The sequence below is a fragment of the Rattus norvegicus genome, chromosome 10 (genome assembly GCF_021556685.1).
Source record: "Rattus norvegicus strain SHRSP/BbbUtx chromosome 10, alternate assembly SHRSP_T2T, whole genome shotgun sequence".
Taxonomy (NCBI): domain Eukaryota; kingdom Metazoa; phylum Chordata; class Mammalia; order Rodentia; family Muridae; genus Rattus; species Rattus norvegicus.
In genome coordinates this window covers 86141426-86167771 of record NC_141543.1, presented here as the reverse complement: position 1 = coordinate 86167771, position 26346 = coordinate 86141426, and the positions used below count along the sequence as shown (strand labels likewise).

The 26346-nt window shown below is 50.0% G+C and overlaps 2 protein-coding genes and 2 long non-coding RNA genes across 7 annotated transcripts; 1 reads left to right on the top strand and 3 right to left on the bottom strand.

Moving 5' to 3' along the window:
- On the bottom strand, positions 1 to 8420 carry LOC102557019 (uncharacterized). Of its 2 annotated transcripts, XR_015631996.1 has the most exons (4): positions 5903 to 7314; positions 3459 to 3576; positions 782 to 2190; positions 11 to 244 (listed from the first exon to the last, which is right to left on the bottom strand). It is a non-coding gene; the product is annotated as an uncharacterized LOC102557019 (long non-coding RNA). The 2 variants fall into 2 exon arrangements; XR_015631997.1 differs by lacking the exons at positions 782 to 2190; positions 5903 to 7314 and adding an exon at positions 8336 to 8420 and having other exon boundaries at positions 1 to 500; positions 3459 to 3535.
- Positions 8327 to 18772, top strand: Sgca (sarcoglycan, alpha). 3 transcript variants are annotated; one of them, NM_001395600.1, is given in 10 exon segments: positions 8327 to 8391; positions 9173 to 9292; positions 9427 to 9537; positions 9710 to 9782; positions 10310 to 10508; positions 10942 to 11104; positions 12091 to 12299; positions 12571 to 12597; positions 18179 to 18371; positions 18593 to 18772. In NM_001395600.1, coding segments are annotated over 8 exon segments (996 nt in total). In that variant the 5' UTR covers positions 8327 to 8391; positions 9173 to 9259; the 3' UTR covers positions 18360 to 18371; positions 18593 to 18772.
- Positions 13211 to 14007, bottom strand: Hils1 (histone linker H1 domain, spermatid-specific 1). Its single transcript, NM_001109565.1, has one exon. It carries the CDS (start codon positions 13784 to 13786, stop codon positions 13277 to 13279), a length of 510 nt encoding a protein of 169 aa, NP_001103035.1. The 5' UTR covers positions 13787 to 14007; the 3' UTR covers positions 13211 to 13276.
- LOC148003073 (uncharacterized) lies at positions 15083 to 24543 on the bottom strand. Its single transcript, XR_015631998.1, has 2 exons — positions 24410 to 24543; positions 15083 to 15255 (listed from the first exon to the last, which is right to left on the bottom strand). It is a non-coding gene; the product is annotated as an uncharacterized LOC148003073 (long non-coding RNA).
- Between the last annotated feature and the right edge of the window lie 1803 nt (positions 24544 to 26346).

Genomic DNA, 26346 nt, shown 5'->3' with positions numbered 1-26346 from the left:
GCAGCAGCAACAAAATGTAACATTTTTAATGTAACATTAACAATTGTACATGTACATCTTTTATCTTGATTTTTATCTGTGGGTGCCCTCAGAGGCCAGGAGAGAACATCAGATCCCTTGGGACTGGAGCTGCAGATGATTGGTTGCCACCATAAGGGTGCTGGCAACCAAACCTAGATCCTCTGCTTTTTTTTTTTTTTTTTTTTTTTTTTCCGGAGCTGGGAACCGAACCCAAGCAAGCGCTCTACCACTGAGCTAAATCCCCAACCCCAGATCCTCTGCTCTTAGCCTCTGGGCCATCCCTCTGTCAGCCAGCCAGTCAGTCAGTCAGTCTGTCTGTCTGTCTGTGTGCCTGCCCGCTTGTCTGTCTGTCCCTTCCTCTTCCTCTCTTGCAAGCTGGGAGTAGCAGCATTCTCCTGGGCAGTGACAGGCAGCTTCCAGAGGCCTTGCTGGCTGGCTGTGTAGTAGCAGCAGTGAAAACTCTCTGTTTAGCAAGTGACCTGGTACAGAACACAAGGTGGTGATAGACAGTGGAAGATACCTGAAGTACACCGCTGGCCTACACAGGAGTATGCAGAAGCAAGCACACCGGCATACACACACGCACACACACACACACACACACACACACACACACACACACACACACACACACACACACAAACTGCCAGACAAATCTAGGCTCTCTTAGATTTTTCTTTATAGGTAACTCATCCATAAAGATGCCAGCAATTGGGGTTGGGGATTTAGCTCGGTGGTAGAGCGCTTGCCTAGCAAACACAAGGCCAGCTCCTTAGCCTTTTAAAACTCTTATTTTTTAAAAACCTTATATGCATGTGTGTGTGTGTGTGTATGCAGGGGTCCGGGCATGTGTTATGACAGGCTCACCTTGTGCATCCCTGGCTGGCCTGCCACTTGCTGTGTAGACCAGGCTAGCTTCAAACTTACAGGGATCTTCTTGCCCCGTGCTAGGATTAAAGATTGGAGGCATGGGCCACCATAACTAGCTAAAATAATATTTCGAATTTATTTATTTATTGTGTGTGTGCATGAGTGTGCGTGTGCGTGTGTGTGTGTGTGTGTGTGTGTGTGTGTGTGTGCGCGTGCGCACACGTGCACGCATGAGCTTGGAAGTCAAAGGACATCTTGCTGGAGTTGGTTTTCTTGTCCCAGTCCTTCCCCAGTTTTATCGTTGAGGGGTAGCTTTTAAGGCTGACCGTCCTGTAGGTCTCAGATGCTGTTGGTGGGCTGCCCTGGCCCTGCCTACTGCTATGCACTGTCAGTTATAAACAAGTAAAAGACTCCATATGCTCTCCTGAGGTTTACAGTTTACGAGGTTCTTTCCCCTCATTAGCTCATTGGTCTGCCTCTACTTTACAGAACGAATATCTCAGTGGCAATGACAGTGACACCCAGAACAGTCCCTCCCCTTCTTTGCTTCTCCAAGAATAGAACTTTGGCCAAGAACAGTCCGGCACTGTGGTTTTTATTTTCTTGGTTGGTCACTCCTTAGGGGACCTGAAGTTGTACCTATGGGAAGAGGATAGCACTCAGCCAACAGAGTGATTGCCTCCTATGCTCAAAGCCCCGAGTGTGAGGTGCAGGCCTAAATCACAGCATTTAACAACACCACCACAGGCAAGCGGAGCAGGAATTCAAGGTCATCCTTAGCTACAGCCAGCCTGGGCTCTATGACACCCCTTTCCAAAAATAAGACAGAACAAAAATTAAACAAGGGGCTCGAGAAGACGTACTAGGTCTTCAGGCTGGTGTCCTCAAAATATCTGTGAGGTTGATGGGAGAACAGGAGATGCCCTTGGATACCGGAGTGCTGACAGATGACAGGTGGGTGAGGAAAGTAATTATTATTTCCAACCACCTACCCCCTACATGGAGTCCTTCTCCCCCCTTTTTTTTTTTAAAGTACATTCTCTGGATATGGAAATAGACGACATGCGTGATAGGCTTGCAGCCCTTGAATGTCCTCCTGTGTCGCTAGACTAACAGCGGGGTCCAGCACGCATGCCCCTTGGTTGTACTTTCCCAGCCTGGAAGTGGGTGCTGCGCAGGCCTCGCTCCTCCCAGCTCTTCACTCGCCATCAGCCCCAACATTGCGCAAGTGCAGAGACGGCTGGAGTCTGTGACGGCGCCCTCTCGTGGCGGACTGACCCAGTTGCATTCTTTGTTGCTCTGGGGGCGGGGAAGAGGAGGGAGAAAGATGTGGGCGGAGTTTGGGAGGCAGAAGCCAGAATCAGATCACAATGATGAGAATGCTGTTCCTTTGTCCCTCACAAAGACGTTTAATATGCGTTTCGGATGCAGATGAAGAAATGGGCTCCTTAGAGCTCAAAAGGGAGACGAGAATAGAGTGAGACTGTAGGGAGATGATGTTTTCATTCATGTATGATGCATTCATTCATTCATTCATTCATTCAACAAGCATTCTCAGGGGTGGACAGATGGGATAGGAAGCTGGTCGCCAATGAGGAGGGCGATGAGGAAAAAGGCTCTGCCAGCAAAGAGTGTCGGGGGCAGGGGGAGGGGAGCAGAGGGGAAGCTCCAATTGAGCTTACTAGGATAAAGCTGAGAGAAGCAGAGACCTGACCCATCCCCGACCACATGCTCTGACTGATGAGAACTAAATAAATAAAGAATTAAAAATGGGACACCCTGAACACCAGGAGGGATGCTATTTGTGATGGATCGAAGCAATCACATATGTTTAAACCCTAAAGTAATGATTATATTACTAACAAAAACAAAGATGCTAATTGGTCACAGTTTGCAGGATGCTGGGAAATCAACCCATTATTTTGAAACCAGTATATTTAGATATGAAAAGAATCGAGCATTTACACTCTTTCCTATATGAACGGTGCCACCTGGAAAGCAAAATCAGGAGGGCAATTTTTCTGTCTGGCTACATGCCAACTGCTGAAAGAGAGTGGTAGAATTTGAGTATCACCATTTTGCAAGGCAGAACAGCAAAAACTGTAAAGGCTGATTGCACACACTGCACCTCCAGATAAAGAGTCTATCCCCATCTAGAAAGTGGACTTGCAGAAGAAAGGACCCAATCTCTAGATCTATACTCTACAGAAAATAACGGTGTCTGGAGAATTCCATTCGCGGAGGGTGCGAAGGTGACACGGGCATGGTAGAACACTGGAGAGATGCTGTCAGGAAACCCAGAGTGTACAATTGCAGAATTGGTCTGGCTCCTTCACAGGAGAGTGGGGAAGAGAAAGGAAGGGAGGGAGGGTAGGATGGAGGGATGCAAAGGATTCAAGGGAGGAAAAGAGATATTTACATCTACCAATCAGTTACAGCATATTTGATCCTGATTCAAACAAATACATTGCTAAAACAAATAAAACCAAAAACAAACGCACACATGTACACACACACACACACACACACACACACGCACGCACACACACGAGCAACCCAATACAAACCTGTGAAGTACGTGTGGGGTGTTGCGATTCACCGTCTGTAGTAATCCCGTCACTAAGGAGACCGAAGCAGGAAGGTCCTGAGTATCAGACCAGCCAGAGCTACATAGTTAGACCTCGTCTCAAAGAGGAAAAAAAGAAAGAAAAAACAAAACGAAACTCTGAAATAAGGCAAGTACCAAGGCATGAGCCCACAGTCCCAGGTATTTAGGAAACTGAGGCAGAAGAATCCCTTAAACGCAAGAGTCTGAGGGTTAACGTGAGTAGCATAAGGCCCAGTGTCTCAGAGAATAAATAAATAAAGGCGAAATTTACAAGAGAATGGAATCCAAACACTGGAAGCTTTTGCTCATTTTTGATAATCTCCTGGGATTATGTTTAAAGAGAAAGAGTCATTATCTTTCAAAGATATGCACTGAGATACTGACGGGTGAAATGGCCTGGGAGACGGAACCTAGAAAAGATAAGGAAAGATTGGCCAGGAGTTGAGAATTGTTGAAGCTAGGTAACAGATATGTAAGGGCATTTTATTATTCTGTGCATGTTGAAACGCCCCCCCGCCCCCACTTAGTGTAATATAGGTGTAAGTGTATGCCAGGTTTAGCCGGGTTTCCCCAGAGTTACGGGTAGTTACGAGCTGCCCCTGTGCATGCTGGGAACTGAACTCAGACCCTCCGGAAGGACAGCCAGTGCTCATCGCCCCACCCTCCCTTTTGAAACAGGGTCAGTATGTTGCTCTAGCTTGCCTTGAACTTGCAGAGAGGTCTGCCTGCCTTTGCCTCCTCTGTGCTGGGACTAAAGGAGCATACCTCCGCACCCAGCCCCACTTTTCTAAAAACAAAACAAATGGAATAAAATAAAAATTTCCTGAATAAAAAGCTCCACGACTCTGCGTGTGACACCTATCCAGTCCCTAAGCCTCAAAGCTCTGAAGTGTTCTGGTGACCTGAGAAGTCTGGAGGCCTCCAGTGGATTCCCGGGACAGTCCCTGGCTCTCCTGAATGGGGGTTCTCTTGGGGAAAACCAGGAGAGAGATGGCTGTAGCTTTTCCACTGAGAGAGGCCGGCCTTTGTGGACCTTGTGTTTTTGTGAGTAGGTAACATTGGGGCACACCCTGCCTTAACACAGCCGAGGGTGCGATCCGAGGGCACCAAAAATAGCAGTAAGGCATCAGGGGAGGGTGTCACACGGGAGGTTCAGGGGCAGGGCAGGGACATCTGCTAACCGTGCACACTGCCCATTCTGTGTCTTCTACTCTTGCTCCGCCTCTCAAACCCCTTCCTCTCTCCTCCACCTCAGAGAAGGCATCAAGGTGATCCGAGCACAAACGCCTGAACCCCAGTAGATGCTGACTTTGGAGATTTTGTGACTCACCAGGGATACACAGGGTGGTCAGGTGGGAAGAATGAAGGGAAAGGGACAAGGACAGAATGACTTGCCCATTAGTCACCTGAATGCAAGCCCGAACTGAGACATCCTTGCTTGGACCTTCAGGGTGTGGGAAGGTAAGACGCCCTCTTTCATGGGGGCCATGCCTGCAAAGACTGTGGAATGCTGGCAAGGGTGGGGCACTGTTTCTTCCTCAGGGTTCAAGGGGAGAGTGTCCTGCCGCCTGTTCTCTGTGGGAGTCCCCGCAAGAGAAGTGTAGATGTGGGAATGAAGGCCAGAGGTGCTCACCATCAAATGCATCACGGAGGAACTCGACAAGGGGCCATGCACTATCTGAGCATTCAGTCAGCAGCAGCAGCAGCACGGCTTTGGAGGGAGTTAGAAACGGCCATGCATGCCGGGGCTGGGGATTTAGCTCAGTGGTAGAGTGCTTACCTAGGAAGCGCAAGGCCCTGGGTGCAAGGCCCTGGGTTCGGTCCCCAGCTCCGAAAAAAAGAACCAAAAAAAAAAAAAACCCCAAAAAAACAAAAAAACAAAAAAAAAACCCCGGCCATGCCTCGGTGTAAGTGTAAAACATGGGCTATGGTGATGTCTGCCTCATGGTATTCTGTGGTTATGAAATGGGTCCTTGGGGGTTGGGGATTTAGCTCAGTGGTAGAGCGCTTGCCTAGCAAGCGGAAGGCCCTGGGTTTGGTCCCCAGCTCCGAAAAAAAGAAAAAAGAGAAAAAAAATGAAATGGGTCCTTGCACATAAATGCATGTGAGCCTTTTGGCACAGAGGCGGACAGGTCATTGATCCCTCCCACCATCACACAAGCCCCAGTCAGGCAGGATTTTCTCATCTCTGTTTGATATAGGTGACTGAACATGTGCTGCTATCAGTATTTTTGTGGGCTCTTTATCGAGGCCAGCACAAAGCATGAAGCTTATAGTTGCGGAAGCAGAGGCCCAGAGAGGACTAGTAACGAAAGACCGTGTCTGCAGGAACTGTCAAGTTGGGACTCTAAGCTTTTGGAATTAGCTCCGGCTACAGGAGCTGCTGAGAGCCTCTCTGCTTACCTGTCCCACTCGGCCAATACCATCTGGGTTCTCTCCAGCCAGGCCTTCACAGGGGAGATGTTGGTCTGGGGCTCAGTCTGGGAAACAGATACTTCTGCTCACTGTTAAGGAAGTCGTCAACCGGGCTGAAGAGATGGCTCAGGGATTAAGAGCACTGACTGCTCTTCCAGAGGTCCTGAGTTCAGTTTCCAGCAACCACACAGTGGCTCACAACCATCTGTAATGGGATCCGATGCCCTCTTCTGGTGTGGCTGAAGACAGCTACAGTGTACTTATATACAATAAATGAATATTAAAAAAGAAAAAAGGAAGTTGTCAACCAGCCCCATACACTTCCTGGTTGCTAGACCCCAGGTCAGGTGCAGGAATTAGAAGGTGGTGAGACGATTGGTCAGAACACCTGTTCCTCACGATGCTCTGAGGCTGGGTTGACACAGGGATGGGAGAAGTGGGGAATCAGCAGTACCCAGCCAGCCTACGAAGAGGAGATACTGGGGGAGGGGTGATGGGGGGGGTGGGGTGGGTGGGGGGAGAGGCTTCAGAGAGGAGGGACACATGTGACCTGCTCAAAGTCTGCCCAAGGGACAAGGCAGGAAGGGAACACCAGGCGGAGAGAACAGCTTGGATGGAGGCCAGGAAATTAAGAGGACACATTAAGCTAGGCGAGAGTCTAGGGACATTGGGGTGTGTGGGGGCAGGGAGGTACAATTCTAGTCAAAATGGCCACCAAAAAAAAAAAAAAAAAAAAAAAGAGGAAGGGCCAGAAAGCCATCTACTGGGAATGAGATTCAAGGACAATTTGAGTTGTTGAGATCTTAAAGGGGGTGGGGTGGGGTAGGGGTTCTGGAAAGAGGCTCAGTGGCTAAGAGCACCCACATGGTGGCTCACAGCCACCCGTTATTCAGTTCCAGGGGATTCCCTCTTTTGATCTTCATGGGCACCAGATATTCCTGTCATACCTAAACACACATGTAGGCCACTACTTGTTCACAGAAAATAAAAGTAAACCTTAAAACCTTAAGGGAGGGCCCAAGCAGTCAGATTGGTGGTTGGTTTAGAAAACATACACTGAGTATCTGGAGAGATGGCTCAGTGGTCAAGAGGACTGGCTGCTTTTTTTGAAGTCCTGGGTTATGCCCCAGTATCACATGGAGGCTAAAACAGTCTATTACTGTAGACTCATGTGATCCAGTACCTTCCTCTCGTGTGCAGACAAAAATGCAGACAAAACACCCAAATGCACATTTTGGGTAAGGGTGGTGATGCACGCCTTTTATCCTAGTGCTAGGGAGTCAAGGCAGGCAGATTTCTGAGTTCAAGGCTAGCCTGGTCTACAGAGAGAGTTCTAGAATAGCCAGGGCAGGGGCTGGGGATTTAGCTCAGTGGTAGAGCGCTTACCTAGGAAGCACAAGGCCCTGGGTTCGGTCCCCAGCTCCGAAAAAAAGAACCAAAAAAAAAAAAAAGAATAGCCAGGGCTTCACAGAGAAACTGTCCCCCCCCCCAAAAAAAAAAAAAAGAAAAAGAAAATATATGGACTTGGGTGAAGGCTGGTGGTACTGGGAGCTGTGAAGGTAGAGGTGTCCTAGGGTGTGGGGTGGGTATGACAGAACAAGCTGAGAGGGTTGTGGGCCCTTTAATGAGCTGACTGGGATAATTCTCCTGTATCCAGGGCACATCAGATACCCAGTCTCAAAAACCAAAATAAACAAACAAAACAAAACAAAAAAACAAACTTAACCACCAAAAACCAAAAAGCAAAAACAACAACAAAAAAACCCCCTAGGCTGTGAATGGGGCCCAGTTGATGGAGTTCCTGACTAACACATACAGGTTACTGAGTTCAGTCCTTAGCACTGCATAAAACCGATGAGGCAGGAGGATAAGGAGTTCAAGGTCATCTTCACAACATAGCACTTTGAGGCCAGCCTGGGCTACATAAGACTGTATCTCAAAAAGGGGGGTGGAGCAATGGCTCAGTGGTTAAGAGCCCTGGCTGCTCCTCCGGAGGACCAGAGTTCAGACCCGCCATGGCAGCTCACAACCACCTGTCTGTAACTCCAGTTCTAGGGGGTGGGATGTCCGATTCCCTCTTCTAGCCTTCTGGGGGCAGTGCATTCAGCTGGTGCACAGACATCCATGCAGGCAACACACAAACACACAAAATAATACGACAAAAGGAATAAGGGAAGTGCAGAATAATACATCAAATATATAATATTAAAAAAAAAAAACAGACACCAAATAAAACCCACGGTGGTCAGCAGGAACAACTAGAGGGCACCATGTGTGAGGACAGTGTCCACCCCAGAGTCAGTGCTCACTCTGGGAGTGGAGAGAGGCGGCACTCTGGACAAGGCTGGCCCCAGCTGCTTTGCCACACCTCCTTCCCCTCCCTTCCCCCCTGCCCTTCCAACCCCTGTCCTTGTCACTCACCGGCTAGGCTGGGGCAACTATGGTAGCAGCCGCAACTTGGATTCCTCTCCTTGCAGGCAAGTTGGGGATCTTCTTTGGAGGAGGGACAGAATTAGAGTTGGAATCTAGAGGTTATGAGGTAGAAGAGTAGGGGGGTTCTCAAAAGAAGGGTTTGGAGTGGGTGAAGTAAGACCTAGAGGGTTTTGGGGGGCTAATGATAAGCACTGAGGGACCCAGGGCTGGAAGCTGGGTTCTGGGGGATGGGTACTGGAAGCTTTTAGGGCAGGGATGGGCATGATGGGACAAGCCAAGAGGGTCATGGGCCCTTTAATGAGCTGGTTGGGACTCTAATTCTGGTACAGCAAGCTAAATTTGGCATTAAGAGGGAAGGCGGAGACAGCCTGGGCAAGTCCACTTTGCTGGACTCCTATTGGCCTAAAGCTCAGACTGTGCTCTGTGTTCTTCTCTTGGAACCGGGGTCCTTAGAATGGCTACCCCTTTTCTGGGGGTCCTCTTTTCCTCTAGCCTCCCAGACATTTGGCGTGGGGCTCTTTCCCAAGTCACATGAGCTCACACAGCATACCTTTCTCAACCAAACACCAGTTCCCTCCCACATGGGGCTAAAATATGGAGTGAAAAGTTGGCTGGGGGGGGTCCTTCCATAAATTCAAAGACAACAGAAGTCTGGGTCTTGTCACCCTCTAAACTAAGCAGTCGAGTAGGAATTATATACCCTACCATGTTCAGCAGGCCAGGAGCCCTTGGCTGTCAGCATCAGGAACACTGTGGAGAAGGGAGCTCACCTCTGGCCATGACTGAAGCTGTCTGTGTGTTTGGGGCTTATGTGGGTCCCCATAGGTCTCCTGGCAGGCCTGAGGGACAGCAAGGCCCAGCAGACAACTTTACACCCACTTGTGGGTCGTGTGTTTGTGCATCCTTTGGAACATGCTACCTTCCTGCGCCTTCCAGAACACATTGGTGAGAGAGGGGCCAGATGGGCTGGGGTGTGCCAAGGCAGCCATCTTGTCCTGTCTCTACTTTCCAGTTCCCTCTTGTTTCTCCCGTCAGCGGTGCCACCCACTGTCCGACTCACCTACCATGCTCACCTCCAGGGACATCCAGACCTGCCCAGGTGGCTGCACTACACACAACGCAGTCCCTATAACCCTGGCTTCCTCTATGGCACTCCCACTCCGGAAGATCGTGGGCACCAAGTCATTGAGGTGCCAGCACAGAGGCATCCAGACCCGGAGGGGTGGCCACTGGGGTCTAGGGGTAACCCTGCCAGTGGAATGGGCGTTTATGCATGCTTATTTACATATAATTTGCACACACCCCTTGGGTGCCTTGTCTGCTTCCCCCTAGAACCACTCCTCAGACTTTTCATTCCCCTAGGTCACAGCCTACAATCGTGACAGCTTTGACACCACTAGACAGAGGCTGCTGCTGCTGATTGGGGACCCCGAAGGTACCTCCTATTTCATTCCTCTACTGGTGACAATCTTTTCCTTTTCTCTTCTTTTTGTTTTTTCGAGACAGGGTTTCTCCATGTAGTCCTGGCTGCCTTGGAACTCACTCCTGTAGACCAGGCTGGCCTTGAACTCATAGAGATCTGCCTGCCTTTTTGCCTCCCGAGTGCTGGGATCAAAGGCATGAGCCACCAGTGCCCAGCTACTGAGTGTCAATCTGGGAAAGAGAGTGTCAGGAAGTTAAGCCTATTGGAGAGGAGACATCAGGACAGAGATGGCATTAGTAGCTTTAGGGAAGGAACTCTGGAATGAGGTCTGTTCTCGGGCTGTGTAACTAACCAAGTTGCCCATAGGCTGCAGGGCATAGGCTACAGTGTTGGGGAAGGGAACTTGGGACCTGTATTGTATAGAGGCTGTTGGGGCGGAGGTGTTGTGGGGACTATGGGGACACTTGGAGGAGGTTTGAAAGCACCTGGAGAACCCAGCACAGGGGCGGTGCAGCTGAGTACCCAGTTGGCTTCCCCAGGTCCCAGGTTACCATACCAAGCTGAATTCCTGGTGCGTAGCCATGATGTGGAGGAGGTCCTGCCCTCCACACCTGCCAACCGCTTCCTCACCGCCTTGGGGGGACTCTGGGAGCCAGGGGAGCTCCAGTTGCTCAACATCACCTCTGCCTTGGACCGAGGAGGCCGAGTCCCTCTTCCTATTGAGGGCCGGAAGGAAGGGTAAGGAAGGGGCAACCCAGGAAGGGTTTGCTGGTTGAGTGGCAACGAAGAGCCATCTCCCTGATTTCCTGAGTGCTTCGGAGACATACCTTCATCAGGCTTATCTCCACGTTTCTTTCACATGACTCTGCACATTTCCTTTGGTCTCCTTGTCCTTCCTGAGACTAAGGCCTTGTTTGGTCTGAATTCTACTTACCGATACGCCATGAAAACATGTTGAAAGATCTCTAAGGTTCACAGAGTGGGATGGTCTGCCTTGGTCTCAGGTTTTGGGGACTGTGACCTCTCCTATCAGGCCTTGATGTCTCCCGTGGGTCTCTTACCCTGCCCACCCCAGGTCCTAATCTACTGCCAGGATACCTCCACCCCTGCTCAATGGAGTGATAACCTACCCTCACCTCTACATGCTGACAGTGTCTCCTTTCTGCTCCAGGGTTTACATTAAGGTGGGCTCTGCCACACCCTTTTCCACCTGCCTGAAGATGGTGGCATCACCTGACAGCTATGCCCGTTGTGCCCAGGGACAGCCTCCACTATTGTCCTGCTATGACACCTTGGCACCTCACTTCCGTGTCGACTGGTGCAATGTATCTCTGGTGAGGAGGGATCCTGGCTCCATCAAGTCTGCTCCAGCTGTGATTTCTCTAGCCCAGTCTTTTTTCTCTGGTAGCGTCAGTTTGGGCCTCAGTATTAGTCTGTCGTCTCTGTCATGGGTGTGCGTGTGCTCTCTGTCTCTGTGTCTGTCTCTCTCTGTCTCTGTGTCTCTGTGTCTCTGTGTCTCTATGTCTCTCTGTCTCTGTGTCTCTCTGTCTCTGTGTCTCTCTGTCTCTGTGTCTCTCTGTCTCTGTGTCTCTCTCTTTCTCTCTCTGTCACACACACACACACACACACACACACATTCTATCTCCTGCCACAAGAGGGCGACAAAGCCCACATCTGGACGCTCCAGCTTGGAGTCCCAGAACTGCTCTGCTAAAACTACCAGAAATTCCTAAGCAATGCATCTGTGTGACACCCCTGTCTGCTTCCTGAGGAAGTGCCACCAAACAAGCCAACCTGAGGTAAGAAGCTCATGGTGTGGCACTTGGTGATATTTCAAGAGATTCTAAGTCCAAGCTGGAAACTGCTGATGTGCCTGCTCCTGGGAACCAGCGGCAAAGCAAGCTGCATCAGGGTCATTGACAACCTACTGAAGGCTTGTGTGCTCCACATTGTATCCCCAGCATGTGACACCACTATGATTCACTGCCAAAACAGGCGTGCTATTATCGATCTGAATTCACAGCTGAGGAAACCATGTTGAGGCAAGTCACCCCAGTGAATCACTAGCCTGAGTCAGAGTTCAGACTCAGGCAGCCCAAACCTAGCACCGGCACTAACCATTGTACATGCCTGCTTCTCCTGGAACTGGCTTCTCCTGGCCTCTCATCCAATGTTTGTTCTGTAGTCACATGGGCTAGGGGAGACCGGCAGGAAAAAGGTCTGTGGTTATATGGGGTTTCTAGGTTGGTGGTTGCATGTCTCCTGCGGGGCAGGGTCTCTGTGTCCATTGAGTCCTGGGTCAGCCCTGGACTCTCTTCAGGTGGACAAGTCAGTGCCAGAGCCCCTGGATGAGGTGCCTACTCCTGGCGATGGGATCTTGGAGCACGACCCATTCTTCTGCCCGCCCACTGAGGCCACGGGCCGAGACTTCCTAACAGATGCCTTGGTGACCCTCTTAGTGCCCGTGCTGGTGGCTCTGCTGCTCACCCTGTTGCTGGTTTACATTATGTGCTGTCGGCGTGAAGGACGGTGAGTTGTGCTGGACAGGGCGGCAGGTTGACACATCTAAAGGGTCACCGTGGGACTGGGGAAGCCATACTTCTCAGGGAATGGCATTCTCAACTGTAAGAGGAATGTGGGGCTCCCATTCTAGCTGGGAATCCACTCTTGTCTGTCTTGGAATCAGGAGCGGGTTCTGACTATAAGCACGTGGAATTCCTATATGGGAGCTCTTGGGACATCATGGAGCAAAGCCAGATTGGTACTGACCCCTCCCCTCAACCTCTATTCTTCCCCACAGGCTGAAGAGAGACATGGCCACCTCTGAGTGAGTAGAGCAAATTTGGGGGGCTGGAGAGGGCAGCCCTCATGAATTGTTGATTTGAACCCTTTAGTTTCTATATGCAGCAAAGATTTCTGAGCCTTGGCCCCAGGTTAGCTGGGGGCTGAGCCCATGTGTTGACCTTGTCCTCCTGTGTTCTGGTCATAGATGAGGCAATTGTGGCACAGGGAAAGGGGACCTGCCTCTGTCCAAAGGAAAGGGCCTAAGAGGCAACAAAGGGCTCCCAGTGTGATTTCTTTTCCTTTTCTCCTCCTCTTCTGCTTTTTCTTTCTCTTTCCTTTCCTTCCTCCCCTCCCTCTTCTCTTTCTCCCTCTTCCTTCCCCCTACCCTCCCTCCTTCCCACCCTTCCTTCCTCCGTCCCTTTTTCCCTTCTATGAGCCAGACGCCTGGCTTACATCCGGGTTCTCCATGAGAGGATGCGGCTTACCAGGCTGATGGCAACGGATGCTTTGAATCCTACCCTATTTTTCCAAGCCCATTTTATTCTGCCTCAGATTCCTCCTACCCTCGACTTCTCCCCCAACCCCCCAGCCACGTGCCCCTATGCCCCTGGTCTAATTTTCCAGTCCCCATAACCCCCAAAGATTCCAGAAGGCAATTGTGAAATAAGCTGGGTTTTATTCCCACTTCGTGACAAGCCTGGCACCCCGCCTGACCTGCCGTATTAATGGCGGCGGCCTTTAGCCACCCTACGAACTCCTTTGAAAAGCCGGTTATTGCTCTTTTTGGAGCCTAGTAGTGATCGGCGTGATCCAGTCCGGCGCTGCCCAGGCTTCTGCCTCCGCTGGCGTCTCTTGGCCTTGCACTTGGACTTGAAGGCCTGCTTCTTGCCCAGGCGGAAGGAGCCCGAGGCACCCTTGCCGGTCACCTGCTTGAGCATGCCTTTCTTGACTAGATTCTGGAGCACACGCTTGAAGCGCCAGGTGTTTTGGGCCATATTGTACCCTGTGATAGACACAGCTTTCTTCAAGGCAGCAAGGGACACACGGCTATGAACCCCCTTATCAGCCACAGTCCTCAGAATCACCTTCGACATGGTGGGCTTCCGCAGGGTTTGGGTGGCGACGTTGGGCCCAATCTTGCTCTCACTCTGGCTTGGGACCTGTGATGTGCTGGCATCTTGGTCTCCAGCCATCACAGCATTTGAGTCTGGAGATGGTGACACCAGCGACATATCTCTCTGATTCTCTTCCGGAGATGGCTGTAGAGCACTAGGCGCTAGGATCTCCAGGGTGGCGGCTGGAAAAGTCCACCCGGTTCCTCTCGGTAGTGGGTGGGCTGTGTTCTGCCTTCTGCTTCCCTCAGAGGAGCCTCTGTAAGGGGGGTCTGGGCCACACCTCGGCCAGAGAGAGGACCAAGGATGATCACCCACGATTGGCCTCAGCAGACTTGTGCTGTGGGCTCAGGGGCTGGTGAAGTTATCTCTGTAATGACCTCAAGGGGGCCACTGTGAGGTAGGCAGAATCCTGTGGGGGTCATAGTAACCCCATTGTTCCTTCTAAGGAAGGTCTGAGGTAACAGATAGTGGAGACATCTGATATGTCAGTAGCTAGTTGGGCCCGCATAGGGATTGCCCATACATATATGGAATAGATGTGCATTTCTGAACCAATTCTAGGATGTTTGGAATCCAGGGTTTCACACACACTAGACATGTATCTCACCACTGAACTATATCCTGAACCCAAGCCCTCAGTTTTATTTTTATTTATTTATTTATTTATTTATTTATTTATTTATTTATTTTTTCCGGAGCTGGGGACCGAACCCAGGGCCTTGCGCTTCCTAGGCAAGCGCTCTAACCACTGAGCTAAATCCCCAGCCCCAAGCCCTCAGTTTTAAATCGACCATTTGATTGCCAACCGTTTCCACCCATAGGATCTTTGTGTTATGTTCCATCTCTGAGTGGAAAAATGACAACCTTTAGTGTTTATTATTTTGAGGTCAACTTTCTTTCTTTTTTGGAAGAGCGAACTGAGACAGGGTTTCTCTGTGTAGTCTTGGCTATCCTGGAACTAGCTCTGTAGACCAGGCTGGCTTCAGACTCAATGATCCACCTGCCTTTACCAAGTGCTGGGGTTAAAGGTGTGTGCCACCACTGCCTGGCAGACACAGGGTCAAACTATATAGCCCTGGCTGCCAGGGATTCACTATACAAATGTGCTGGCCTCAAACACAGACCTCCCTCTGCCTTTCAAGTGCTGGGGTGAAAGGTATGTGCCATGTGTCTGGCTACATTTACTTATGTTTTGAGTAGTGTGCTGGCCTTAATATACATCTGAAAATAACTTCTGGTTCTGCTACCTTCTTCCTGAGTGCTAGAAATTACAGGTATCCCTGACCCAGCTTCCGTGGTGCTGGGGGTTAAACCCAGGGCTTCCTGCCTGCTAGGCATGTACCTTACCAGCTGAATTTTTCCAATACATTTTAAACACAAGGATTATAATTTTTAACAGAAAATATACTTTCCTTAGTAAAACACAATTCCTTGGTTTATGTAAATCCATCAATCTTCCACACGAAACTGTCAAGAATTCCGTATTAAACCAGGTATGGTGGTACGTGCCTGTAATCCCAGCATAGAGCTGGAGGCAGGAGGATTTCCACCTTAGCCTTCATCGGAGCTCATGCTTCCAGGAGAGCCTGTCTCAAAAACAAAAGGAAAAACAAAAGATTTTGGGTTTATTTAGTTTTTTTTATGTTTTGAGACAGGGCTTTTCCATGTTGCTATGGCTGCCCTAGAACTAGCTTTGTAGACCAGGCTGGCTTTGAATCCACAGAGAACTACCTGCCTCTGTCTCCTGAGTGCTGGGATTAAAGGCGTGGGCTACCACTGCCCGGCTGGGTTTTATTGTCTTCTATTTGTTTTTTACTTTATAGCTCTTTCCCATGGAGAGCAATAATTTTATCATGTATTTTTATCATGTATATATATATATATATTATATGTGTATACACACACACACACACACACACACACACACACACACACATATCCAGGTTTGATGGATTGTATCACTGGTACTATGATTCCTCTCTTACAACCATTTCTAGTCTTCCTGCTATAGTCTGCAATTCTGATGTCAGGAAGAATTTCTTTTTTTTTTTTTTTTTTCTTCTGCTTGGAACAGAATACCTTTTGCCCTTGTAGTCCATCAGCCTTTGTGGGCCTGAGTTTTGTGCTGATTTAGTTCTGCCAGATGCAGTTATTTTAATGTAGGTCAATGTCTGTCACTTTTCCAATTGGCCACAGAAGTGATTTTACTGCCTGGCTGTCACCTGTGTCAGATCAGACTGGTCACAAAGTGCTCCAGGCCCCAGTGGCATTGTGTCTGTGTGCCAGGGGCAGATTGTTAGTGGTGTAGATGGTATGAGAGACCAATGACCACAAGTGTGTGCATGTGTGTCTATGAGTGTGTGCTTGTATGCAGCAGTGGCTGCCTGTCCTTCTGTCTGCCTCAGTATTTACACGGAGCCCCTGGGTAAGCTCCATGGAGTTTGTTTGATGTGCACTGCCTTGCTCTTCTTGGGAGACTTTTTCCCACCTGTGCATTCCCAGGGTGAAGAGACACTTATGTGGGGTTGGGGGTGGGAGGGACTTGGTGAAGGCCTTCCCTGGGATGAGGGACGAGGGACGAGGGACGAGGGACGAGGGATGAGGGATACACCTGCCTCGCCAGCTCTTCTTATCCCCCACAGACTTCTTGCTCTCATCCCTCCACAGGCTCTCTCTCCTCATCTAGGGATGGAAAATTGTGTTTTGGACAATTCAGTTTGTCGCATTCCACATTTAGGAGTTTATTTCACTCTCCCCTGGCCTTAGACAGTGACCTCATTTCTTTTCCCCAGCCAGCAGGTGCTCAGTCCTGCTTCTAAGGGGAGTGGGGCCTGTTCTCCATAAGGTCTGCCTGTCTTTCTATGGTCTAACCTCTCAGGCTTTTAGCTGGTGTCCACTGACTAGGACATGCACTTCTGGTAGGGATCCTTCTATCTTCTTCGTAACTGAATGACAAAAGGGAGGCATTCTTCAGCCTGCCTGTAGCTTGGGTTTCCATAAGAAAACTCAATTCTATTTTCTTTTTTAAATCTGTTTTTAAGATGGCTTCATTGTGCAGCCCAAGCTGGCCTCAAACTCAAGATTTTCCTGCCTCAACCTCCCAAGCCCTGTGCCACCATGCCTAGCAGAAAACTTACTGTTTACAAAGAAAAGTCTCAGTTCTGAGTTGAAGATCAGGAGTTTGGGGAAATGTTACCAGACGAAGCCCGAAGTTAGGCGGGTTTGTGAGAATGAGAAAGTTGAAGACAACCTCCCCTGGAGGTCAAACTCACTGCTGGGCTTGCTGTAGTAAAATATGGCTTCCTATAATAATAGCTCAGAGAGGTTAAACAGTTTACCAAATGTCACAAAGCAGTAAGCAGCAGAAGCCTAGTGATAAGAAAACAAAAAACAAACAAACAAACAAACAAAAACAAAGTAAGCCCTGATGCCCCACTCCTGTGCTCACTTGACTTCATTGTACAACCCAAGCTGGCCCTGAACTCAAACTCAGACACATGACAAGTTGCTCTGGGACAACAGAAAGCAAGGACCTAGGGCTGTCACATAGGATTAAAGCTAGACCTGAAGCTGGGGTTCAAGAAGGGCCTTCTGATGGCCCTGCCTCGGGTTGCCGAGGGTGGGGTTGACACAGCTCAAGGAACTGTCGTCCAAACACAGACAGGGCAGCAAGAGGGAGTAAGGCAGCTGTGTCAGGTACTAAGGATCAGAGATCAGGTTTAAGAAGCCCATTTAATGAGATCTGGAGCTTGGTGGGCTACAGGGAAGGTGTCCCAGAAAGGTCAAAAGTTAGGACAAAAGAGGAGGCAAGGGAATGAATGGGCCAGCTGGATATAAGATGGGAGGAAAGGAGAGGGTTAGCCTTGATGCTTGATACTGAGGGAGGCTGTGAAGAGGGAGAAAGGGCTGAGAAGACCATGGGAATATAGAAACATTACCTGGCTGGGGATGCAGCCGGTTGGGAGGGTACTTGTATGTGTGAAACTCTGGAGTTGACCCTCCAGTATCACGTGAACTGAGCATGTGGCACACCCCTGTAACGCAGCAGTTGGGAGAAGGAAGTAGGAGGATCAGGAGTTCAAGGTCATCCCCAGCTGAAATGGAGTTTGAGGCCTGGGCCCTCTAAGTTTTAAACGAACCCAACCAGAACACTAGACTAGAAAGCCCAGCTAGTACTGGCGTCTACCAATATAAACTCTGCGTGGTTATCTGCTCCCGCCTTAGCATCTTGTGAGTTACCTACGCTGGCCACTCTTCCAACGGGGCACTTGGTAGGATATGGGTATTATTATCCCCTCTTCACAGAAGAAATGAAGGCGGAAAGGTGTTAAGCCAAGAACATATGGCTTTAAATCAAGGCTGTCCCTACGCGGAGCCTTGTTTCAATCCCCGAGCTTAAGCAGGTACCTCTGTGTTTGAGCAGACAGCGGGGTGGCTCTGAGGCAGTGCCAGGCTAGCTCCTAGAGGCTGATTCCAAGAGCTGATGATCTTATTCTGCTGTGTCTCCAGCATCCAGATGTTTCACCACTGCTCCATCCACGGGAATACGGAAGAGCTTCGGCAGATGGCAGCCAGCCGCGAGGTGCCCCGGCCTCTATCCACCTTGCCCATGTTCAACGTGCGTACAGGAGAGCGGTTACCTCCCCGAGTAGACAGCGCACAGATGCCCCTCATCCTGGACCAGCACTGAGAGCCCTGCCAGGTGGGTAGTGCCACCCTCCAACCAATAAGGGAGCCTTCATCTCAAGGGTGGGGCACATGGTAGGATACGGGAGATCACACCCACCTGCCTGCCCCCATGCATGGGTGCTCAATAGTGCTGGAATTGTGCCCCACAACTGCCAAACAGTCAGGACCAGAGGGTCAGAATAACGGAGACTGGTACCTTCAGCCCTCCCCTCTATCCTCTCCATGCCCTTGTAGCTCCAGTTGCACCACTCAGAGCTGCTGACCTGTGAACATAGCTACGACTGATTCCAGCTCCTAGTCCACTTGGACCTCTGGCTCCAAACAGGCAGATGGATGGTAGTAGGGAGGGGTGTGGGTGCTTGGAGTCAGCACCCAAGAATAAAAAATTACCTGCTACACTGCTTATTGCTCCTACTGCTTCTGTCTCTGCCTCTGTTTCCCTTTTTCTGTCAATTCCCAGGGGATGCCAACTTGCCCTTTGGACTCTTCCAATGTTGCTGTACTCAACTCACTGGATCTGGTCATGGTGTTTGACTGGTTCATTGGTTACACTTTCTAGACCAAGAAACTGAAGTCTATGGAGAGAGAAAGTGAGCAAGCCCTGTGGAGATGAGGACTTTGAGAAGTAGAGAACCAAGGTCCTTACCTAGAGCTCTGGTTGACACCTGCCACAGTTCCCTGCAGGAACTCCCATTGCACGCTGTGTTTGGTGAGAGGCTGATCTTAGTAGGGAGCTGTTGGGAGGTGGCCCTGGCCAGCTATCCTAGGTGGCAGAGGTCTGCCATTCTAGAATGTTCCCTGAGCTAAGTGTTGCCACAGTGTGGCTTCTCCCCAATGAGCTCTGGGATGCTTGGCCGGCTGTGCAGGGGCCTGGGATTGTTTGCCCAGGTTGTTACATCTGGAGCAGGCCAGCTCTGCTTCACCATCTGTCATCTGCCCTGTGATGGGTCTCATGGGATACCACTTTCTTGGGAGGATAGGCTGAGGCTAAGCCCGAAAGGCGACTGTCTTAGTCAGGGTTTCTATTCCTGCACAAACATTACCAGGAAGCAAGTTGGGGAGGAAAGGGTTTATTCAGCTTACACTTCCACATTGCTGTTCATCACCAAAGGAAGTCAGGACTGGAACTCACACAGGGCAGGAACCTGGAGGCAGGAGCTGATGCAGAGGCCGTGGAGGGATGGATGCTGCTTACTGAATTGCTTCCCCTGGCTTTCTCAGCTTTCTTTCTTATAGAACCCAGGACTACCAGCCCAGGATGGCACCACCACCACCCACAATGGACCCTCTCCCCCTTGATCACTAGTTGAGAAAATGCCTTACAATTGGGTCTCATGGAGGCATTTCCTCAAGGGAGGCTCCTTTCTCTGGGATAACTCCAGCTTGTATCAAGTTGACATAAGACCAGACAGTACAGGGAACCTGGTAGAGAGTCACAACAAAGGAACAAGGACACATGGCCCAGCCCACCTCTTCTAAGAGAATGCACAGGAGTGTGTCACCCTACAACATGGCCCCTCTTTAAGGCTTCTTTCCTAGGAGCTTCTGGTTCTTCAGCTCCCCATTTTCTGTTTCTTTTCTTTGAACAGGGTTTCCCCAACATAGCCATCCTGGAACTCACTGTGTAGACCAGACTGGCCTTAAACTCCCCTAGATTTTCACAACTTGCTTCACTTGTGGTCTCTCCTCTAAAACAGATTCCCAGATTGACTCTCCTTCTCCACTCTGCTCCCGTGCCCTCCTGAGTCTCTTCAAAGCCCTCTTGGCTCTCTGAAAAGAGATGCTGTCTGGGCTCATGGGTTAGATAGGTCTTCTGGGATGTTGAGATGGCTCAGCCGTTAAAGGCTAGGCTCAGAACCAAAACACCAAGCCTTCTGCCAGCACTAGATTCCCAATTCTGCCCACTCTCTCTCTAATAGCCCACCCTACTCCTACCCCTTAAGGGCTATCACTGCTCCTGAACACAGAAGATGCCAGGCAAGGCTGTTTGGAGGAGATAGCTGAGGGATACCTGTCTGTGTGTCTGCTCAGAGTTAGCGCTCTCTCTCTCTCTCTCTCTCTCTCTCTCTCTCTCTCTAATTTACTTGTTTTTACTTTATGTGCACGTGGTACTTTGCCTGCACATATATCTATGTGAGGGTGTCAGATCCCCTGGAACTGGAGTCACTGACAGTTGTGATCTGCTATGTGGGTGTTGGGACTCGAACCCAGGTCCTCTGGAAGAGCAGTGCTCTTAACTGCTAAACCATCTCTCTAGATCCTGAGTTTTGTTTTTGTTTGTTTGCTTTTAGTTTTTATGTGTATAGGCGTTTTGTCTGCATGTATGTCCTGTAGAGGTCAAAAGAACCGTCAGATCCCCTGGGACTGGAGTTACAGACAGCTTTGAGCTGCCATGAGGGTGCCTGGAATTGAACCCTGTCCTCTACAAGAGCATCCAGAGCTCTTAACTGATGAGTCATCTTGAGTGCAGTAACGGGAAGAGAGGTGGAGTGTAGGAGAGGAGAGCAATCTGAAACTGACTTGGACAATCAGTAGAGACTACTCGCTACCTTCAGACCAACCTGCTCAGAGCTCTGAAAGAGACTGCACTTCCTCCCTGGGCAAAAGGCTAGGTCTCTACCATTATCATCTGTACCCCATTCTGCCTATTCCGGGCACCCCAAGCCCATTAGCTGCATAATTATGGAATTGGGTTAGTAAGCATTGACAGAGGCTGGCAGGGTGGGACAGGAGGGGGTGGTGGTGCTGGCACAGTATTTGTACTCGGTGACCATGGCTGGAGGGATGGTCTCTGATCCTATGGCTCTTTGCAGAACAAACAGTTGCCTCTGACTTTTCATTGGCTACTTCCTCTTTCCCCCGGGGGGGCCCTTTAGCTGACAGATGGCACAGTTCCAACTCAGTGTCATAGTCCCGGGGTTTATGCTAGCTTCAACTGAGTCCCTGCACCCTTAAGATGGGGGCTGCTGGCTCCCCTCTCCTTCCTGGGCTGGCCAAGGGTGGGAGAATAAGAAGTCAGCTCCTCCCTCCCTCTGCTTCCTGGCCTTGCCTTAGGCTCTTGGCAGCCTCTTCCTCCCAGCTCAGTTCCAAAGAGCACACAGGAGCCTGCCTGGCCGCCTTCCTGAAAGGAAGTGGCCCAGACAAGTAGCCGGGAGGATGGCGTGACTGCAGAAGACACTGAGCCCTGCCTGAGCATCCACATGTGAACGCCCAGCTGACCAGCAGCACACCAGGAGGACACAGACACTTAGTGCCCACGGAGTGGGAGCCTCTCCTGGAAGAGTAATCAGGATGACTTCCTACAATCCCTGACAAAGAGTAGCAGCTGTCTCCAGGCCCCACCTTCTGTGGCTCCACGCTGCACTCACTCCACCCTACTTCTAGGCCTGTTGATGGCCCTGTTTACGTGGTCTGAGGAACGGCCTCCACCTTCATTCAAAATACAGACTACGCATGCGCTGTCGGACTCTGCAGCCATTTCCGCACTACTTCCTATTGTCCAGATTCTGGAATACAGGGGCTGCCTACAGCGGGCCTCAACCACTAAGATAGTGTCTTAACTAAGACTGGGCCTCAATCACGAAGACTAAACTCCCCAGACAGGGTTTAAACATGGCTCTGGCACACCGTATCGGCCTCAACAGTTAGCTTGCTCCTAAACGGAGTCATTCCTACTTCAGGGCTGAAGTGAGAAACCATGAGGCTAGACGGTCCGTTACTTCCTGGAAACCGCATTATTGGTCTCCCCACGGGGAGAGGTGTGCGGGTCTCTTTGCCCCGTCAGATCCACACTGCTGGGCTCTGTTTCCCCTGATGCCTCAAGAAACTTTTGTTTTTCCTTCTGAATGGAGGAGAATGATAGAGTTCACACACCTTAATGCTGCTGGTCACGTGTGGACACCAGAAATGCGGCTAGTTGGAACTGAGATGTGTATGGTTTCGATGGTTATTTGAGATTATTTGAGATTGTATTAGGTTAAACAAGATATGAAACTAGTTTCGTCTGACTTTTTTTTTTTTTTTTTTTTTTTTTGACATAGGGTCTCATGTAACCCAGGCTTTGAAGTAGATACGATGCTGAGAGACGACCTTGAGTTTTTGATCCTGTCTCCACCTCTCATGAGGGATAGAGACTGAACCCAGAGGGTCGTGCATGCTAGAACCACTGTACAAGCTGAGCTACACCCCAGCTCATCTCTTTTTCCTTTTTAGACATGGATGCCAGTAAATGAAAAATATGGGGCTGGAGAGATGGCTCAGTGGTTAAGAGAATTGACTGCTCTTCCCGAAGGCCAGGGTTCAATCCCCAGCACCCGAATGACTGCTCACAACAGTCTGTAATTCGGGTCCCAGGGTACCCCGCACCTTCTCAAAGACATACATGCAGGCAAAACACCAATGCACATAAAATAAAAGAAGGAAATAAAGAAAAGAAAATGAAAAATATATGAGTTGTCCACAGTTTACTTTTTAATGCACACACTCACATACACTTATACACATGCACATATACTCACACACATAGGCACACACTGATACACAAAAGCACAGGCACGTGCATACACCCACCCCATTGTGCGCACATGAGCATGTGCGTGTGCGTGTGCATGTGCATGCGTGCGCCAGTTCCACAGAATGTATGTGAAGGCTGGAAGAAAACTCTCAAGCTTGGCACCAAGTACGGTTACTTGCTGAGCCATCTTGCTAGCCCCACGCTCTATTGTTATGGTGGTAATGATTTCATGGCTTTTCCAAATCCACTCAGACCCAGAGCTCAGTATTTTGCTTTTGGTGCTCTCTGTTGGTTGGTGTTCCACAGCTCTTAAGGTGGAAGCTTGCCCCATAGCGACTGGGCGTCTTCCAACTTGAGGTGTATGCAGCCTCTGTGCTCTGAGCCAGCTTCGGTCCCCAAGGTGCCTCTCACCTCCCTCTTCTCTTCTGCCTTCCTTTTTCAGTTGCCTTGCTTTTCATTTCCTCCCATAATGTCTGTCTGTCTGTCTGCCCATCTGTCTGCCTGTCTGCCTGTCTGTCTGCCTGCCTGCCTGTCTGTCTGTCTCTTGTTTCTTTTCATTTTTTTTTTCAGACAGTGTTTCTTTGTGTGTAGCCCTGGCTGTTCTGGATCTCAATTTGAAAACCAGGCTGCCCTGGAACTCACAGAGATCCTCCTGCCTCTGTCTCCCGAGTACTGGGATTAAAGGTGTGCTACCATGCCCATTCTCCTCCTATCATTTTAGGCAGGGAGAATCACATGTGGTCCAGCATCTTTGGGTGCCGACTCTTCTCCCTCCCTGCCTGGCTTTGCACACTCTCTGCAAAGAGTTGAAATCTCCATGTGCACAAGGATCAATCACCCTCCCAGAAGGACTGTCCTCTTCCCAGGTGCTTCATCCTCCGTGCAAATGCCCCAGCTCAGTTTGTAGCACACATTCAGAGGGACAGGCTAACAGCCTCGCAGCAGCTCTGAGAATTCCCACTGGTGTGGGGACTTTAGGATGGTTGACTCCTTCCACACCAGTCCCTTCCTGATTTCCCATACGTCTCTCTGCTCTGACTAACCCACCAGCCTGTGCAGATAAACTCGAAAGACTTGTATGTCCAGAGGTGGTGATCTCCCACCTCCACCACAACAGATAGGGGCCCGGGGACATAGATGCCCCGGAAGAAAAGTGGGCACAGAAAGAGACACATTCTTGCCCACTCAGGCCCCCACTGAGACACACACACAGGACCACTCACGCTCCCATTCACTCCGCCACACCACCACCCAGGCCTTCCTGTGGCTTTGAGTGCCTCCCCTCATGGGTACTCCCTCGTCCTCCCTCATGTCGCTGAGGTCCCCACACTCCAGTCTTTCCCCTCCGGCCACATGCAGCTCAGTCTATGGAAGTCTTGGAGACAGTTAGAAACAGGATTGAAAAGCTGAACGGAGGAGAAAAATCCATCATCTTTAGGTTACAGCCCATCCATCCAGGAGATGATGGGGCTCCAGGTCCTTCCCCAAAGGGACTCAGATTCCAAAAGGACAGCAAGAGTAAAAAATCAAAACCAAACCTTCTTTCCCTGTAGATTTTTTCTACTTGGATTTGATGGAAACATCGGCTCCAGGAGGATAGTCTTCCCCATAAAGATGAACGGGAAGTCCACACAGCAGAGCTGTGTTAGCACACAGGGGACAGTGAGGGTCTTGGGAACAGGGCCTGGCATCTGTATTTAAGGCGGCAATGATGTCAGCGGAAAGGAGGGCTTGGGTTCAGAGTGTGATACAATGCTCTCTTTGTTGTCCCCCTTCCCTGCTGCTCTGTACACACACTTAGAGCACATACCAGCCCTCACCATGTGATGGCCGCCGCGGAGTGCTGCACACAAGGCCTACCACAAGACGCACATGCTCATGCATATATCCACATGTGAACATGCGTGTGCATGCAGACGCCCGTGTAGATTTGCATATGCACAGTGAGAGGCGCTCTTCGCTCCTTTGCCTGGAGCTTGCTTCCTTCAGCCCTTTTGCAGTTAGTGAAAGTGATTGCAGTAGTAAAAGTGAGGATTGCAGTCCTTTATCACGGAGCCACATTTTAAGGGCTCAACTACCTGTCACGTCAGGAAACTGTCGTTTGTTCTCCTTCCTCTCACCTTCACCTTCACCTTTCCACAGCTCTGTACTCTGTACTCACATCCTCCAGAGGACCTCTATCACCATCTTGTCTCTCCCTAGTACCTATGAAGACTGTGCCCAGCCCTGCACAGAATTGCCAGGCCTTGACAATAGAAAGAACATGGTGGACCATGACCACAGGGGCCTGTAACGTCTGGGTAAGGGGCTAGCAGTGTGTTGGGACCTCAGAGGGCTGAGGTCAGCTTGGGCTTGTGTGTGTGTGTGTGTGTGTGTGTGTGTGTGTGTGTGTGAATTTATATTATATATAATATATGTGTATATATATTATATATATAAATTGTAATCATGCCTATTGACTGAGATGACAGATGTAGGCCCTGGAGGAGACAATAAGCTTAGACAAGTGAGTAGTGGCCAGGTACAGCTCAGATGCTGAGTTCAGAAGGATGGACCCTGTGAGGATGGGAAGAGATAGGGTCTAAGCCAGGAAGAGCCTCAAGACTGGGGATGCCTGGGGAGAAAGGTATCACCCAATCACTGCATCAATCAATGGGTCTATCAGGACCACGCAATTTTGGGTAATTTGTGTCTGAATAGATCTTCATTTATACTCCTCAACTTCTTTTCCTCTCTAGATAAATTTTCTTTTTACATTGCCCTCATGTAAAGTGCTAGTAATAAATTATTAAAGGTCATAATTAACAGTCTCGAGTACTCAGTGGCAGTAAGATCGTGTCCAGTGGACACTGCAGTAGATTAGTTGGTCTCTCTGGTAGCACGAGAAAGGGAAGCTACAAGTAGTCTGTGCCTTCCTTTCAAATTTGAGACCTGACCCCCTGAATGGGGTCACCTGTGTCCTTATGTTTAGTGTCCGGTTCAGTGCAGACTCCTGCCTGCTGGATTCTCAGACCTTCCACTATGTCCCCATTCTCTGAGATGTGGGGGACAGTCAGTTACCACTCTCCTAGGGCCTCAGATTCTCAGACCGGCAGAGGAAGGGAGGGAAGGAGGGAGGGGGGAAAAGGAGGAAAAAGAAGCAAAAAGTTGTAGAGATAAAGGCAAAGGGAAGAAGAGGCAGGAGGAAGGGTGGCATGATTCCACAGGCCCCCTGCACCGAGCCAGCACGCTCTCTGGGCACGCCGAAGACCAGGAGTGACCCACGCACCTCTGTGGTGTGGGGTCCTGTCCTTTCTGGTGACACACTGGAAGTTCCTTCACCACAGCTCTCTAAGAGCCCCCAGGAGATCCCTTTGGGAGCTGGGCACCTCCCTCTGGTGAGAGCAAGAGTGACCTCAGAACATTCTTACCCTCCTGGTGGCACTCCAGCCTCAAAAGGCCCCTTCTATATCAAATCACTTGTTTCTTTGGGCAA